We start from the raw sequence: 16,813 nt of genomic DNA, 5'->3' as shown, positions 1-16,813 counted from the left end.
CACAGGTCTGTATGCAGATGAATGTGCGCCTGCCGGCTTTAGCTGGGTCGAGAGCACTTGAATTGACATTGATTTCTCCTTTTCCCAACAGATTCAAGAGTCTAATGGTTAGAGCCGTAGCTTGTACGTCTCTGAAGATGGAGTAGGGATACTTCTAGGTGTGGTTCAGCTCTAGTTACGGTTTGAACTAAATTTTGCAGTTCTCTCCTTTCTTATCTTTCGAGAAATCCTATATTAATACTCGTGATACATCCGTACATTTTGGGTGCTTCCACACTTGCAGTGATCTGGTTCCGAGTTCCTGGGCCCCCCTCACCATCTACTCAACAATGTGCACACACGGTCATTGTGGAGTTCTAAAATTATGGTACAAATAGAGATCACAGCCTCTGTCACAACTACGTCACTGAAGTGACTGCATTTAGGGAATGACTGCTAGTCTGCGTGATTCTATCATCTGCATCGCTATCGAAATGATCTATCAACACTCACTGTATCCTCTCTCTAGACCTCACCGTAGACATCCCTGGTTTAAATATTGTCAGCATACAAACTCCCTCAGACCAGCGCAAGACAAGAAAAAGGGGCAGAACTCACGTCCTCCTAACCAACGGCATCCGCCCCCTAACCTCCTCCACGACCCCCAAATCCACATCCACGATCCCCAATTCCCCCACAGCCCCCTCCTCCGCCTCCCACGTATCCGCATCCTCCTCCTCCCCCCTGATCCCCTTCAACCTCATCACAACCCTCCCCCAGGGATCCACCACCAAACTCCGCCCATAACTAACCCTCTTTCCCCCCTGCCCCGCATGCCTCCCCACCTGTGCCGCAGCAATAACCCAACACCGCGTCTCGATCGCCCTAGCTCGTAGTAAAACTTCCCAGTGCGCTCTGCCGGTGGGTACGGTGAAGGCAGAGGGGTAGAGGAGAATTTGCGCCGGGGAGGAGGGGAAGTGAGACGGGCAGGAGAGACGCAGCGAGGCTTCAGGGAAGCGCAGGTCGAAACAGATTAGGCTGCCTATTTGCCCGATGGGGGAGGCAAAGGGGGGTACTAGAGAGGCGCCGGGCTGGGTGATGGCGGACTCGAGAAGCGGGGGGTAGTCGAAGAGGTGCAATTTGTCATAGGTGGCGGAGGGGTTTAGGGTTCCGTCAGATTGGATCCAGATGCTGCGGTTCAAAAGCTTGGTGATGGGGGTTTCGTCTGTACCTTCTTTGATGGAGTCGGTAGTGGTTTGAAAAGGAGAAGTAGTTTGGGGGGCAGAGGGCTGGACAGTCACAGGCACGTGGATTCCAACATGCACGCAGAGGGAGTGCTTGCGTGCCGCAGATTGGAGGCCTGTCACGAAGGGGGAGGTGGCCATGGGTTTCGCGAGGGAGAGGGACTCGGACGGTGAGGTGGCGATGTAGTCGGATGCTTCGGGGAAGAAGAGTACCTGGGCCTGGTAAGTAGTGATTTCGTCCGAATTTCAGGAGACTAATCGAAAAGTAATATTGAAGTCTGGATCGAAAACATCCCAGGCCATGGCTGGCGACTCGATGGATGCCTTCATCCTCTCCTGTATGATTCCCGGTGACCGAAGCTCGGCCGGAGGCGTCACACTCGAACTTCCCGTGCTGAGGCCGGCTTTCCTCGACTCGACCCAAACATAGCTGGACCACGGACAGACTGTACCAGAGCTGAGACGAAACATGTCACCATACCTTAGCCCCAGCAGCTGCGGCTTTGCCTACAAGCTTAACGCACTGCTCGAGGTTGTGCGCCATCGACGTAGTCGAGCATATCTGCCCCACTGCCTGCGCATTTGTTAGCCTGACTGTCATGCATAAACTAGAGTTAAAGCTTGGATGATATACCGCGATCGCCATCTTCGGGGTGTTCCTGTGGCTATGTATTTACGCAAGCAGTATATGGAATCGATGGTTGTATTAATGGTTGTTCCGAATGTAGAGCACAAGAGATGGTGGGGTCGACGTCGGAGTTCACAGATAAGCTCGATATATATAACGTCACAACGGCTTGCCAGCACAAGCTTAACAAAGCAAACAACTAACTGGATTAAATGACATGGGAAACTCGAAAAACGGAACGCATTGTGAAATGATAACCTGGCGAATAGGTCGCATATGTAATTTGAGTCACGAATTATACAATTAAGGAGTGGTGAAAACAGGCTGGCACGATGCTTAATCCCCCGCTGCTGTCTAACAATGCTGTCAGGATCTTAGGATTGACAAATCTGAAGGCTCCTCATCAGGTCAAATTACATGAGACATACTCACTTGTTCCCGAATTTATACATTTCACTTGGACATTGGACTACCAGCGACATACTGTCCAGAACCACTAGCGCTACAAGGCATTCACCAGTGCATACAGAAGAGTGTGGGTACTTTTTTGCTTATTTTCCGTATTGCGCATGAGGCTTAGTCATGCAGGGGGCATCTAAGTCTACCATACTCATGAGCACAATCGCAATCCATCCCATCCGTTTAGGCCTCCAGTTCTCCCACCCCACCTGCTGGAAGCTCAAGTTGGAAGGGAACATTAGTACAACGCACACCTGATATCCGACAGGAGCTTTACCCTACAATTCTTGTTGTATGCAGAGTGGCTCTCCCGTCCCCCCACTCCCCCTTCCCTCCCAAATTCCGCTTTTCCATCGTTCGCAACATGAAAGCAGAAATGCACAGACGGAGGCAAAACCATTGGCCTCAGGAATGCCCATCGTATAAACGCCTGGCTGAAATGTGGGAATAGTAGTCTCTCACTCCCTGTTTTGGTGATTGACTCGAGACGATCGCTTCTTCGTCCTGCTCTGTTTAATGTGGGTGATTTGGGTCAGGGTACGAGTGTAAAGTGCCAGTGAGGACTAGTTCATGCAGACTTCGGCATAGTAGGGCTTGGTGTTATTACCGTCGCCACCTTGTCGCCATAATCGGACCTGTCCAGCCTGATGTATGCCTCTTGAAGGGCTTTAATGTCTGTGCCACGCTCTTCAAGCACATGAATCCAATCTCGGAGCTGGATGTTCTTGCCCTTCTCGGACGTCTCACGGAATTGACCCAGGTGGTTTGCGCTGGCTTGTGTCAAGGGCCCTGGAGCAGCTGGGCTTCGAACAGCACCGGCCGCGGCAGCACCAGATAGACCTGCCACACTCGGTCTAGGAGTAGACGCCCCACTGCCTGCGCCACCCGACATCCACGAATACTTCTTCTTCTTCCGACCCATCATGTGATCCAATGTCGAGTTGACGGTGCTGCTACTGGCTTCGGCAAGCTTTGCGCTTTGTTTCTTGCTTTCCTTCTTCGTGAGAGGCTTGCTATCCGGTTGCTCGGGTGCGACGAAACCCGGCACGTCGGGGGCTATTGAGCCAGTTCGGGCACCGCCGCTCCCATCTTCCTTGTCCCTATCGGTGGCCTTTTCCAAGCGCCTATGGCGTTTTCGAAGTCTCGCTTCTTCACACGAACGCGTGGCCTTGCCCGCGCTGACGATCGTATCGACCAAAGAATTCGTGGGAGGCGCCTCCGATACGGGCGTAGGAAGTCCATTACTCATCGCATTCGCAGGGCCTATGTGATTTGTCAGCAACGGTGATATCTACACATCTACACAACTAGACAGGCTGCCATACGCTTGAGTGGATTCGTGCGGGGGCTGCGTGCACTATCCGGCTCTGGTTTGGTGCCTTCCTGTGTTGCCATCATCGGGTCTTTCAGTCCAACGAGCTCCGTAGTAGCTGCATCTGCCCACAGTGGAGGAACAGCCCCGTGAGAGCTCTGCTGCCGGGTGGTGGCCAACTTATTCGCATCACCTAGCAACTCAGAGAAACGCTCCTTCGTAGCAATAGACAGCAAGGCCAATTGGTCAATTAGATATGCCTCCTTGGGAATGATGGATCCTTTCGTGCTGAGAATGGTGCCGTCGGGGGCCTTGCTGACCCGGACCTCAATCTTCGGCTCATCAATATCGTTGGGATGACCCAATCTGCCAACGCCTCCGCCGGTGCCTTTTGAATCCAAGTTCAGCTGCAGATTGTGGCTAGTTGCAATATCCTGCATTTTTCGGTGGAGTAAACCCCAGCTCAGGAACTGATCCTTGAATGAGCGCACACGTGAGGTAGCCAAGTTTGCCGCGGCTGTATTCCATGCTCGATCAGCAGCTTCTGCCGCTAGCTCCTCTTGCGTCTTCGCTTGTGTCTGTTCGGGTGGCTTGTTTGCCGGTCCACCTCCGTAGAAGCTTCCTTGGTTGCCATTTCCCCATGAAGTGAAGCCATGCTTCGTCTCCAAGTCATCCAAGAATGCTTGTTCTTCGTCCAAGTTGATGCCAGTCCCAGCGAGGGTGTCATCCATATCATATGCGAAGCTCTTGACAGGCGGCTTGTTGACTGGTTGCGTCTGCTGCGCGACATTGTGAGAGTATGCAGAAGGGGGCGGCATGGTGCCGATTGCGGGAGTCGTGGGTTGCGCAGTGACGGGAACGAAATTCGCGTTCGAGTATGGCGTATTAGGTTGGCTCTGCGCTTGAGAAAGATGCGGAGAGTTGAGCGTCGGGGTGTTTGAGAGAGGCAACGCCTGCGGCAAACTCAAGCCACCATTCGGTCGACCATTAACGTTCTGGTGGGTTTGATGATTCTGGTACGGCGTTACGTACGAGGTGCTGTGAGATTGGGAATGCGCGTTCGGATAGGCAGAGAGACTCGGCGACGTCAAACTCGATGTAGGCGTCGCGGTTCCAGGACCTGGACTGGCGCTGTACGGCGCTTGATTGTAAGGACGCGGGGACGCTGGCTGCGAAGCTGGGCCGGGCGACGAGTACTTCTGGCGCTTTGCATCCGGTCCGAACTGGAAACTGCCCTGAGGATTGTTGGGGGATGGTGAGTGCTGAGGAGGGGAGTAGGCGGCTTGCCTTGGGGGCATCGGCTGGGGTTGCGACATGGTGAATCTCGAACAGGAGTTCCCTGATGGCAAGCTGATTGGGTGTTGGGACGGCGGCGGCAGAGAATGGGAGCAATGGCAAGATATAGAGGGAGCAGAAGTAGAAATGGCAGGATATTGCCTATTTCACGTCCACTTCACTCAAGCTCCCTCGATTTGCAGGCAGCGGCACCTGGGCAGGCTGAAGCCTGTCACTCGAGACCCGTTAACACCCCATCCGTCAATCCGAGGTCGCGTGGAGTTTTCGCGAAAAGGCCGGCGATTGCTATTACTCGTGTGCGGTGTAGTATTAGCGCGATGCTGGTTTACCCGTCGTCCCTAGTAGGGTGTTGGAATGGGTGTATCGGCGATGAATGCTTCTGAACATATGAGGAGTTCGTGTCGCAAGCTTCTTGACTCCAAAGAGTTGCATAGAAAGTGATCCACCTTTCTAACTACCTTGGCGCAGTTGCATTCAAGCAAGGCTGCCAAACTCAGTCCTGGCTCCACTCTGCCCCGGAAATACCATAAGGCCGAAGAGCCTCACTACATCACCAGACTGCGACCTCTTGACGTGACTGCTGAATTCACTCTTCCAACCCCAGTTGTCGCATCCCGTTTGGACGGCCTAGCTGCTAATCTGACAATGTTTGCGAAAAGAGTAGATCTTCTCGAGTAAAGTGATCTGGCCAGTCTCAGATGCAATCACTTTCGGCAACCTCGTAATCTCGACCATTTTGCCTGTGCGACCGTATCTGTTGCTCTCCCGTCGCAATACATCATGGCGTCGAAGCGCAAGGCGACGGCCATGGGCACCACCGTCACCGAGGAACCAGTAGATCCATCTGATGAGCTCATGTTCCTGTGTCTCGGAGGCGGCAACGAAGTGGGCAGGTCATGTCACATCATTCAATACAAGGGCAAGACTATTATGGTATGTTTGTCGTCTACACTTTCATCTACGGCAAAGCGCTAACATGGCACTTCTAGCTTGATGCTGGCCAACATCCAGCCTATGATGGCCTTGCTGCGTTGCCCTTCTTCGACGACTTCGACTTGAGTACTGTAGATGTACTGCTCATCAGCCAGTAAGCCAACCCAATCACCGTCTCTTTTGGTCTAGGACGACATTGTGGTCAATGTAGGACACTGAGGTGGTTATGGGCATAGCGAGCAATCAACAGAAACAAGACATGCCGAGTATTGCATCCCAGCAAACCGGCCATATGTATTCAGCTATCAATACAAGAAATTTCCCTATGCCCAGCCTACCCCTTGTTGACTGCCGTGATGTCCCTTGCCGTGTTTTCCCACGCACCTACTCCACCCCCATAGCTATTTCTGGGATCGCAAGCTGACGAATCCAAGTTTCCACGTGGACCACGCCGCTTCTCTTCCCTATGTCTTGGCGAAGACGAATTTCAGGGGTAGGGTCTTCATGACCCATGCCACCAAAGCCATCTACAAGTGGCTCATCCAAGATAGTGTTCGAGTTGGCAATACGTCGTCCAATCTCACCACACAGCCCGTATATACCGAACAAGATCATCTCAACACCTTCCCTCAAATTGAGGCAATCGATTACCACACCACGCACACCGTATCCTCGATCAGGATAACTCCGTACCCCGCGGGCCATGTTCTGGGTGCTGCCATGTTCCTGATCGAAATAGCAGGACTCAAGATATTCTTCACCGGAGATTACTCTAGAGAGCAAGATCGACATTTGGTCTCCGCGGAGGTCCCGAAAGGGGTCAAGATCGATGTTCTAATCACAGAATCAACCTACGGAGTAGCCAGTCATGTGCCCCGATTGGATCGAGAGCAGATGTTGATGAAGTCAATAACCGGTGTGCTCAACCGCGGCGGCCGGGTGCTCATGCCGGTCTTTGCATTGGGTATGGCACAAGAGTTGCTACTCATCTTAGAAGAATACTGGGGGAAACACTCAGAACTCCAGAAAATACCCATCTACTACGCGAGTAATCTTGCTCGAAAGTGTATGGTTGTCTACCAGACCTACGTCGGTGCAATGAACGACAACATCAAGCGTTTGTTTCGAGAACGCATGGTCGAAGCTGAGGCCGGCGGCGAGGGAGCAGGGAAAGGTGGTCCTTGGGACTTTAAATATATTCGTTCCCTGAAGAACCTCGACCGATTTGACGATGTTGGAGGCTGTGTGATGCTTGCTAGTCCGGGTATGCTCCAGAACGGAGTTAGCCGAGAGCTCCTGGAGAGGTGGGCACCGAACGAGAAGAACGGTGTGATCATCACAGGCTACAGCGTTGAGGGAACTATGGCCAAGCAAATTGTCACGGAACCAGACCAGATCCAGGCGGTGATGTCTAGGAATATCAATGCCGTCAGGAGAGGGCCAAGTGGAGAGGGTGACAAAGTTATGATACCCCGGAGGTGTAGCGTCGAGGAGTACTCCTTCGCCGCACATGTCGACGGCAATGAGAACAGGGAGTTCATTGAGGAGGTCGCCGCTCCAGTAGTGGTCAGTATTACCATTCCACGACCAGTTTGTTTGTGCTCTTTGGCTGGCTAACACTCGCAGATTCTTGTCCATGGCGAGCAACACAATATGATGCGGCTGAAATCCAAGCTCTTATCCCTCAACAACGCAAAGCCGGAAAACGAGAAGACCAAGGTCTACAGTCCGCGCAACTGCGAAGAACTCAAAATTCCCTTCAAGTCGGACAAGGCTGCAAAAGTCGTGGGCCACCTGGCTGCGGTACCACCCCCAAACAAGCTCGCAAAAGCCGAGAACGAGAATGGTCCCGTGGCTCCTTTGGTCACGGGCGTTTTAGTGCAAAACGACTTCAAGAACTCCGTGATGGACCCAGAAGACCTGCGCGAGTATGCAGGCCTGACAGCATCGATGATGGCTTCCAAGCAAAAACTTACCTTGAGTGCCGCCGGCATAGATCTCGTCAAGTGGGCTCTTGAGAGCACATTTGGGAGCATTGAGGAACTACCAGAGTCGAAGGACCGCGCTGTGAAGAATGGCAAAGAATCGAACGGGGACGAGAAGATGGAAGAAGCCGACGAAGAAGTTGCCCGGCTTGTTGCTGCTTACTTAGTCATGGGCTGTGTGACGGTCCGGTACCGCAACAATGGCGAAGTTGAGCTCGAATGGGAGGGTAATATGCTGAACGACGGAATCGCCGACACCATCATCGCCGTCTTACTCTCGACAGAGAGCAGTCCCGCGGCTGTCAAGCAGTCCGCAAGCAAACACCCGCATACCCACGGCCTGCCGGACCGCAATCCACACGCCAACCTATCACCTCAGGACCGACTGGAGCGCCTCTTCCTCTTCCTGGAAGCCCAGTTCGGTGCTGATGCTGTCACACCAGTAGCAGTCCCAAAACTAGCACCGTTGACGAAAGACGCCAAGGCGCATAAAGCAGGGTCCGACGCTGGGTCGGACGCATCTATGGAGTTGTCGGATGAGGACGAAGAGGAAAAGCTGCTTGAGCTGAGGCAGAAAACGGAGATTGAGCGGCTGCATAAAATGGGCATTCCCGTTCCTGGAGTCAGTATCAAGGTTGACAAGATGATCGCAACGGTTTGGCTTGAGGATCTTGAGGTGGAGTGCCCGAATCGAGTCTTTGCCGATCGGGTCAGGGCCGTTGTGGAGAGGGCTGTTGAGGTCACGGCTCCTCTGTGGGCATAAAGAGTGCCCAGACTTGTTGAGTAGCATTTGCCTTGGTTCAGGAGTTCAGTTCTCCAAGTAAAGGAAGGGTTGTATGATGTGGTTGGAGGTTTCGTCGGGTTCGGCATTTTGAGAGTTCCTATGGCCAAATAGGTCTTCTGCATTTGCACTGCTTGCATGGTTCGAGGCTGGTATCTGCCCCCCCCAAAAAAATCCTGGATGGATTTAATTGCGGTAAACATGAGGCCATCGTGTAGAACCTTGTACAGAACTGATAAACGAATACGCGGTGGAACCATTGCGTTCCTCAACCCCAGTTGAACAAGATTACCTATGCTAGTAGCTGCTTTGTGTGGGGCCTCTGGACTTTAGCTAGCACAGCACAGCCCCCCAACAGAGCATTGTGGACTATAAGATGTTACCTCTCCCCCACGCCAAACCTTCGCACTTGTCCCCTCTGGCCCAAGCCCTTCGATAGCCCTCGTTAGCTTCCATCCATGACCTTGCACGTTTATGTCAATGCTGCAGTCTCAGTGAACGATGTCTTCTTACATAGCCCAGCTCTCGTCAAACTCTACTTCTTAAGAGCACTGCCAATATTCACATGATGGCCCCGTCTGAAGTCAGCCGGGGGCTCAAGGTTTTCTGGAAGTTCGCCTGGAGATGTTTATCTGTGGTGAAGAAGCCAACCAGATGAGCCTAGATGAAATTGATGTTGGGGCTGAGGAATGGTGATAAGAGTGCAGTGTGCAAGGTCACGGGAAGTTAGTTACCCCGCGTCTCATGGTCTGCCTTGTGTCAGTAGTAGGAAGGCGCAGCGCACCGCAGCCCATGTTAGCAGTCGATACCAATCGCGCCCATGGCAGCGCTTTTGTCTAACGGGGTTCATCGGGCAGTCCATCACAAGGCTGCAATCTCGCCATAGGATGATGCACTGCCTTCGGGCTGTGGACGCCCCCAAACAACCTTCTGTCACGAAAGCGTGACTGTCATCTTAATTATTGGGATTGCTACGGCCTCTCTCCGGCGGAGGCAATTTCTTGTTCTTTGATCCATGCGACCATGAACAACTTGAATAATTACAATCTCAATTGCATAGCCGGAGGCATTCTGAGAGGCTCCCCGTCAGCGATCAAACGTGTCTCACCACAATCGAAACACACGATCTTGAGATCAAACCAAGTATAAGAATAGGACGTGTCTATCAGTCAATTTGGCATATTCCAGAGGCACGAGCAAGACGCTTAGAACTGCAACCAAATAAAATACCTTGCATCACATTCCAGTAAAGAACTAAGGTTTCAACCCTGCCCGACCCAGTTAGTCAGTGCAAACGAACATCAGTCCAAGAAATCCGCATCCGTCGAATCCACCCACAAGCCAGAGTTTAATTCGTTCCTGCCTCAATCGGCACTTATATTCACCATGACTTCCTCATCATGGGCAAGGAGCCCAGGCTACACCACCCCCTCCTCCACCACCAACAACACTTGTACCACACTTGTACCCCCGAAAACCTTCAGACAACGAGCTCGATCAGCAGACATGGGCAAGATCAGCGAATTCCTGAGTCCAAACAACACCGGCAAGGAATCCCCCAATGTCACTCGGCACCGGTCGCTGAATCCCTTCTCCCGGTCGCGATCCGCCGACCCTGATGGTGCGGAGACGCCGTCATCCCGCACCTCTTCCTTCTCACTCAGCCGCGTATTGAGCAGCAGTCGCCGAGACAGCAATCACCAAACCCAACAAGCAGAGCCCACCACTCGCAACCCCATGCTGAATCCTTCCCCGGCCACCAGGAGACCCAGACCCCAGTCACCACCTCCTGCCTATTCGCCAAATGCAACCGCCGCATCTGGGCCAACCCTGGGTGATGCACCAGCTTACCAAATCTACCAAGGTGGAGCTCACCCAGCAATCTCACCGCAAGCAGCATCTACTGCTGAGGATCCGTATGCTTTCTTGTCGTCATTTGACACGGTCCTACTCATTGATAACTCCGGCTCCATGGCCGGCGCCTCATGGAAGCAGGTCAAGGCAGTCCTCCAGGCAATTGTACCTATCTGTACAGCGCATGACGAAGATGGCATTGATATCTACTTCATCAATAAGCCTACCAATGCGCTGCCTGGTTTCGAAATGGGCAGCGCGGGTGGTTTTTACCGCAATGTCACCAATCTTGCCAAGGTGGAGGATATATTCAGTACGGTGAAGCCCGGCGGGGACACAATGATGGGCAGACGTCTCAAAGAAATTCTGGTTCCCTACACGGAGCTCTATAAACAAAAAGAGCGAGAGACGGGAGACAAGACGTGTCTGAGGCCGTTGAACATCATCGTCATCACCGACGGCGAGGCCAACGACAACGTCGAGGAAAGCCTCGGCAACGCCGCCCGCTTCTTGGACGAATGTGGCGCCCCTCCGTACCAGATCGGCGTCCAGTTCTTCCAGATAGGCAACGTTCCGGGTGTGGCCGAGTATCTCCAGTACCTGGACGACGAACTGGGCCGCAATTCCCGAAACGGCTTCAGGGATATGATTGATACGGTCACGTTTGACTGCCTTCCTGGAGACACCGCGCCGACGCTTACAGCGGATGGTATCTTGAAGGCCGTGCTTGGTGCGGTGGTGAAGAGACTGGATCGTCGGCCTGCTCGAGCTTCTAGAACATGATTGTCTGCCGCCGTTACTTGAATATACCCCCTTGGTCACTCGGTGCAGAGGCCTGCATAGCTGGCGTTTGGCGTTTCTTCGTTCTCTGATTATGAGTAGCTTGTGGCTCTTTCTTTTGTCGAGAATGGAATTTCCTTTGATATTAGATCAACAGTTCTACCTCAATTACAAGCACTAGTAGGTATACTGTCTATAGATAAAAAGACGGCAACGTCCGATTTGCTTCAAGATCATCAACTGCATCCATCCATCCACGTTTACTTAAGTACTTGTGTGCGTCGCTAGGGACGCTTTGTACGCGTCTTGACAATATCCTCCTAGTCGCTCTAGCTTAGTGGTTTAGCTATGCTGCTACAACTTTGAAAATGTATCCGAGATCCTTACAAACTAGGAATGGGGCGCCACCCGAGCACAGTATAACAGCTTCGCCAATAGACCATCAAGTTACTCGACGGTCTTCCAACGGAAGCCAAGTCGGAGGCTGTGGCTGCTGTGCGAGAGTTGTTTCGAGCGATGGTGGCGGAGGTACTGCCGTCGGGTAGGTATAAAAATAGATGGGCGGGATTACTGAGTTGGTATGGTGATGATTTGGTGTTTGCTGGTTTGATGCCAGGAAGACGGAGAGAGATATTCTAGCCAGACGGTGGCGAGGAGTATCGGAATCGGAGGATCTTAAGGGGGGATGCAAATTCACTAGCAACGTAAGTATACATTCGTTTCTGACTACAACGAAGCTCACAGGTGCACCTTATCAAGTGTCATTGCTAGGTTAGCAATATGTTCATGTTTGCTAGTGTCACGTAGGGGGCAGTATACGCCTTGCACAGATATAATCTATTCTTTCAGAAAGACGGGTTGCGATGGAAGCTGACGTAGCCGTCAGGAGGGAGATTTTCGTCATTTGCTGAACAAGTACCGTCAAGTGGAGGGTGTCCCTGTCTCCAACTAGTCCAGCTCCACCAACAGGGACACTTGATTCAGTCCCCCAAACCCCGAAAAAGACATGATCCACACAACACCGACGTTTACTTAGATATTTATGACGTGCTATACCTGGGTGGATTTCGGGGCTGCTCGGCATCTTTATTGAACCACCATGAGGTAATGGCACGGCACTTGCAGTCCCATTTGTTACTCATCCTCACCCAAGAGTATAACAAGCCCACAGCCATGGCCGAGACAGAGACGGTATGGCAAGCCCAATACCATCCAAATGTCCAAACCAACTCTCGCTATCATTGGCTCCGGCTGGGCAGGCTTCACCCTCTCCCAAAAGGTCGCCCTGGAGAAATTCAACATAATTGTCATCTCACCCATCCGCACAATCCAATACACCCCACTTTTGGCGAGCGCAGCATGCGGCCTCTTCAACTTCCGCCTAGCCGAAGAGCCCGTCCGGCGCAGGTCGCGCACTGGGCTCAAGTACTACAAGGCCACGGCGGAGAACATTGATTTCGACACATGCACCATCTATTGCAAGACCTCGACCAAGATGGCCGGCGATCCCGGTGCCCACGGCTTTCAAAGGGCCGGAGAGGAAGGGCAAACCCAAACCACCTTCGAAGTAAAATACGACACACTGTGCATCGCCCCAGGCTGCGACATCCAGGACTTCGCCACCCCCGGCGTACGAGAACACGCCCTCTTCCTACGCACAACCAACGACGCGCGGCTAATCCAACAGCGCATCCTCGAGATCCTCGACAAATCCTCGCTGCCCACCATGAGCGACCAAGACCAGCGCGATCTCCTCAATATGCGCATCGTCGGTGGAGGCGCAATTGGCATCGAAGCCGCGGCCGAACTGTACGATTTGTGGAACGAGGAAATGCGATTCCTGTACCCGCATCTGGACGGGAAACTGACGATTACTATCCATGACGTCGCGCCGGAGATTCTGTCGACCTTTGATGAGAGTTTATCCGAGTATGCTACCAATTCGCTTCAGGGGAAGCAAGTCGAGTTGAAGACGGCGTCGCACATTGAGAGGGTGGGAAAAGACGCGATTTTTACGAAAGAAGACGGGAGGTTGCCGTTTGGGTTGTTGATTTGGGCCACGGGGAATAAGGCTAGTTCGTTGGTTGAGAAATTGCCTGTGCAGAAGCCGGAGAAGGGGTTGCCGAGGGTGCTGACGGATAGGTATCTGAGGGTGTTGGGAACAGAAGGAGAGGTTGTGCAGGGCGTTTATGCGCTGGGGGATGCGGCGGATATCGAGGGGGAGAGCTTGCCTACTTTGGCGGAGGTGGCGTTGCAGAAGGGAGAGTACCTAGCAAAGGTGTTGAATCAGGAGGGTGAGGCAGGAGAGACGAAGCCGTTTGCCTATGAGCAGCAGTCGTTGATGGCTTATTTAGGACGGCATGATGGGATTGTGGGGGGAAAGACGGATTGGACGGGAGCGAGTGCTTGGATTGCTTGGAGGTCGGGGAGTTTGGCTTGGACGAGGAGTTGGAGGAGGAAATTTATGATTTCTATTAGTTGGCTTTTCGTATGGTGGGATGGGAGGGATATTGTGCGGAAATAAGTGGGTATATTAGTTATTCGATTGCACTGTGGCTATATGATTGTTATTTACTTTTCGTGGCTTTATAAGGATTGCCTTTTTTTCTTCTACAGAAGTGAAAACCACTTTGAATAGTGCTTATAAGTAGTTTGGTTACTGCATGTCAGTTCGCTTTGTTCCTAATTCCATCGAAATATGCCAACCAGGGGTGACATCTTGACCGTGATAGTGAGGAGCAAGTTCCCGTCAACGAAAACACGGCATTAAACATGGGAAGCTGATCGTATGAGTTGAATATGTCGTCTTTTTGTTTCGAGAGTATACCCCCACTCCGCAACTCCGTGGAACCCCGATGGTACATGCGGAGTCCACGGCCGTGCCTTTGGTGAGTTTTGGTGGCTGAATGGGACCCCTACGCAAACTTACTGAGGGTCGCTGTAGCTAAACTTTGGTTATATATATCTTAACGAGTTTACATTATCGCCAGACCATGCATCCCCTAGCCGCCTGTGCATCGACTAAATAGTCTGTAATGAACGGTTCCTCTTACTTCTTCCAAAATATCTGTGCAAGTCTTAGTCATCCAGGTAGCCATATCATCCGAAGGATTATACGTGAGATTGGAGGGAGATATTGCCATGAGCATATGGAAAGTTTTTCTTGCTGATGATTTATCATTGTTGCTTTGTGTATGCACCAGATAATACGGCCAAATGGAGGGTATTATATCACATGGAAAGCTAACGAGATTACAAATCAAGAGGTAAACACAAAATCCTTGGATGTGTGTATTATAAGCCCAAGTAATCCCACGGCCTCTCACACTTGCTCCGACAGTCCATGAAGCAATGACTTCCTTATGGCCCACTATTCCATCATTGCTTCACTCCATTATGCTGGGAATTGCTCTCCTTGATCCCACTGACAAAGTGAAAAGTTAGCTCTGGTTGACAGATATAGTAACGCGACATGGACGGTATACGTACGTGCTCAACGATACACCCAGCCTCCCACCTGTACCTGTCCACAATCTCGCCCATTCCACTAACCCGGTAGTTCAACCAGCTTTGCGGGCTCTGGAATTTCGTTCGTAGTACCGTGATCTGTACTGTCGGCCAGACCGGTCCCAGAACGTCCAGGGCGGGTCCGGGGCCATCACCGCTGGCGAAGGGGTTATGGTTCTACATCAAAGGTCCCCAGTCAGCAGCTTTATTCTCTGATAGAAACACTAAGAGGTGTAAAGGTGCATGGGCCACCGGACCCTGTACGAAGCGGCGATATAGGTAAAAGCCTCGGTCAAATTCTTCTTGACCAGAAACGCATTGGCGAATGCTTCAGACCGGGCCTGCGTCTCGTTGACACTGGGAGCCGGAGAAATGGCCACGCAGGGAGGAGGCGTCACGACGGCTTCGGCGCGAGAATCTAGGATTCTGCTAGGTGGGAGGGCGCGGACAGGTGTGCCGACGGTTGGGGCAGCGAGGGCCGCTAGGGGGGCGGAGAGAACGGCAAGGAAGGTGAGGAAATGCATTTTCACGATGTTGAATCTTCACGGAGCGAGCTGGAAACCAGGGCAATCCTGAACTGTTCATGCGATATTGCGCTGGCGACATTTGAGTATTTATATACAAGCGAAGAGCCAGCGACAATATAAATACGAATCACACGCAGCACCATGCATTGGAGACACGAATTTATCCTTTTGGGAGGGTTAATTAAATAATCCGCGCAGCCAAGGATGGGGCAGATCCGGTAGTTGAAAAATGCAGGCGATATTACCGAGTTATGTCATCGATCTAGCCGGTTGATGTCGGTTATATTGCCGTTGCCCCCTTTTAGGTGGAGTGTCCTCGGTGCTGATCGTTGACCGGATTAGGACTGTGTATCGGGTTGTGCAGACAACGTTGGTGCTTTTGGGTAGGAGCTTGGAGGATGCTGATTTGGGCGACTTATTTTGGTCAACCCTGCAGGCACGCCATGCCATAACAGGGTCATGCTATAAGGTGCTGATAACAGCAATATCGGGACGAAGCGGAAATTTGGCATATCTGGGATATGACCACTGGTAACCAACCAGCCCTGCAACTATAGACCGTCTAGGAATTGGATAGACGAGAATCGCGTGCACAAGAAGCTCTACTACCCATCAAGCAAGCACAATGCAGTGTTACCCCGAGTACCGCTTCAGCCTTCTGATCAATATCCGTGGATCCAGATGAGTATAGAGAATACTCATGCATTCCTCTCCACCGTCCCCACTACCACATGATAGTTCAACAAGGCCGGGGCAGGGTCGTGCTAGAAGAAGCAAATAGCACCGAAGTTTGAATCCTGCTGCTGCTACCTTCTCATATGAGTCAGGTCTCCGAATAAAGCGATATATGGATTGCGTGTCACTGCAAATCCCAGTGTCGTTTCCGAGCAATCCATACCAGTGATGCAGCGTTGCCGGGACGGAATTCCCAGCGAGTCAAGCGTTGCCCGTGTGCAATCAAAGCAGAAACCCAGCTTGGTAGTTCCATCCCAGAAGCATCGAAATCACGGAGGGCTTAGTAGAATCAGATCCATTCATCCTTCTCGTTTGATCATTAAGCTCGCAAGCTTCAGATGCATTAAACCTACTACATACGGCAGTCTTGCTCACATATCAAGAAACGGGACGGGAATTTTTATACTCTTAACATTTTTTAGTGTTTTCTAAATTTTCTGCTCTCAGATGAAAAGGCGCGATCGTCATATCATCCAGATCCGCCCTTTCCAATATGCAAGCGGCCAGCCATCGATATGCATGTAGCTCGAGCTCGAGATAGCAAGGCGCAGGCCGCAAAATCCTTAATCCATCATCAATCAATTCCAGGTCCAATTCCTCCGACGACCTCCGTATGCAAATCCACGGCCTCCATACGCCATAGTGTTGTTGACCTGCCAAAGTCAATGTCCATAGATGATTGCTCGTCTTCTGTCCATAATCAAATGCTGTAGTGACTGACGAGATCAATTGGCAACCAATCAATCCTCCCTATATTAAAACCGTGGGTGGCTCCCTCCAGAGAGAAGAGTCA

General features: G+C 51.9%; 7 protein-coding genes across 7 annotated transcripts; 4 read left to right on the top strand and 3 right to left on the bottom strand.

Moving 5' to 3' along the window:
• Positions 1 to 593: 593 nt before the first annotated feature.
• BCR38DRAFT_504622 (nitrilase and fragile histidine triad fusion protein NitFhit) lies at positions 594 to 1,963 on the bottom strand (the record flags this gene model as incomplete). The annotated part of the gene is made up of 3 exons (XM_040864902.1): positions 1,858 to 1,963; positions 1,705 to 1,797; positions 594 to 1,436 (listed from the first exon to the last, which is right to left on the bottom strand). The coding sequence occupies exons 1-3, from the start codon at positions 1,867 to 1,869 to the stop codon at positions 594 to 596; spliced, it is 948 nt and encodes a 315-aa protein (XP_040710391.1). The 5' UTR covers positions 1,870 to 1,963.
• A 915-nt stretch (positions 1,964 to 2,878) lies between these two features.
• On the bottom strand, positions 2,879 to 4,938 carry BCR38DRAFT_355398 (uncharacterized protein; the record flags this gene model as incomplete). The annotated part of the gene is made up of 2 exons (XM_040856948.1): positions 2,879 to 3,573; positions 3,624 to 4,938. The coding sequence occupies 2 exons, from the start codon at positions 4,936 to 4,938 to the stop codon at positions 2,879 to 2,881; spliced, it is 2,010 nt and encodes a 669-aa protein (XP_040710390.1).
• A 760-nt stretch (positions 4,939 to 5,698) lies between these two features.
• Positions 5,699 to 8,599, top strand: BCR38DRAFT_461497 (putative cleavage and polyadenylation specifity factor, 73 kDa subunit; the record flags this gene model as incomplete). Its single annotated transcript, XM_040862534.1, has 4 exons — positions 5,699 to 5,851; positions 5,908 to 6,005; positions 6,286 to 7,417; positions 7,478 to 8,599. The coding sequence occupies 4 exons, from the start codon at positions 5,699 to 5,701 to the stop codon at positions 8,597 to 8,599; spliced, it is 2,505 nt and encodes an 834-aa protein (XP_040710389.1).
• A 1,899-nt stretch (positions 8,600 to 10,498) lies between these two features.
• Positions 10,499 to 11,236, top strand: BCR38DRAFT_303540 (uncharacterized protein; the record flags this gene model as incomplete). Its single annotated transcript, XM_040854583.1, has 1 exon — positions 10,499 to 11,236. A coding segment is annotated over one exon (738 nt), but the record flags the coding sequence as incomplete, so codon positions are not given.
• A 309-nt stretch (positions 11,237 to 11,545) lies between these two features.
• BCR38DRAFT_450358 (uncharacterized protein) lies at positions 11,546 to 12,093 on the top strand. The gene is made up of 2 exons (XM_040861369.1): positions 11,546 to 11,947; positions 12,002 to 12,093. Exon 1 carries the CDS (start codon positions 11,620 to 11,622, stop codon positions 11,794 to 11,796), a length of 177 nt encoding a protein of 58 aa, XP_040710387.1. The 5' UTR covers positions 11,546 to 11,619; the 3' UTR covers positions 11,797 to 11,947; positions 12,002 to 12,093.
• Positions 12,094 to 12,238: 145 nt separating this feature from the next.
• On the top strand, positions 12,239 to 13,835 carry BCR38DRAFT_450357 (uncharacterized protein). Its single transcript, XM_040861368.1, has one exon. The coding sequence runs from the start codon at positions 12,468 to 12,470 to the stop codon at positions 13,773 to 13,775; it is 1,308 nt and encodes a 435-aa protein (XP_040710386.1). The 5' UTR covers positions 12,239 to 12,467; the 3' UTR covers positions 13,776 to 13,835.
• A 580-nt stretch (positions 13,836 to 14,415) lies between these two features.
• Positions 14,416 to 15,546, bottom strand: BCR38DRAFT_450356 (uncharacterized protein). The gene is made up of 3 exons (XM_040861367.1): positions 15,016 to 15,546; positions 14,741 to 14,935; positions 14,416 to 14,675 (listed from the first exon to the last, which is right to left on the bottom strand). The coding sequence occupies exons 1-3, from the start codon at positions 15,280 to 15,282 to the stop codon at positions 14,646 to 14,648; spliced, it is 492 nt and encodes a 163-aa protein (XP_040710385.1). The 5' UTR covers positions 15,283 to 15,546; the 3' UTR covers positions 14,416 to 14,645.
• Between the last annotated feature and the right edge of the window lie 1,267 nt (positions 15,547 to 16,813).

The sequence above is a fragment of the Pseudomassariella vexata genome (genome assembly GCF_002105095.1).
Source record: "Pseudomassariella vexata strain CBS 129021 chromosome Unknown BCR38scaffold_21, whole genome shotgun sequence".
Classification (NCBI taxonomy): Eukaryota; Fungi; Ascomycota; class Sordariomycetes; order Amphisphaeriales; family Pseudomassariaceae; genus Pseudomassariella; species Pseudomassariella vexata.
The sequence above is the reverse complement of the archived record's forward strand: the minus strand, read 5'-3'. Positions and strand labels throughout refer to the sequence as shown.

Coding starts and splice junctions, on each gene's coding strand:
- BCR38DRAFT_450358 (XM_040861369.1), top strand. CDS start 11,620: ATGTATCCGAGATCCTTACAAACTAGGAATGGGGCGCCACCCGAGCAC.
- BCR38DRAFT_450357 (XM_040861368.1), top strand. CDS start 12,468: ATGTCCAAACCAACTCTCGCTATCATTGGCTCCGGCTGGGCAGGCTTC.
- BCR38DRAFT_450356 (XM_040861367.1), bottom strand. CDS start 15,282: ATGCATTTCCTCACCTTCCTTGCCGTTCTCTCCGCCCCCCTAGCGGCC. Junction 14,936..15,015: donor ATATCGCCGCTTCGTACAGG/GTCCGGTGGCCC, acceptor CCTTTGATGTAG/AACCATAACCCCTTCGCCAG. Junction 14,676..14,740: donor CTGGGTGTATCGTTGAGCAC/GTACGTATACCG, acceptor TCACTTTGTCAG/TGGGATCAAGGAGAGCAATT.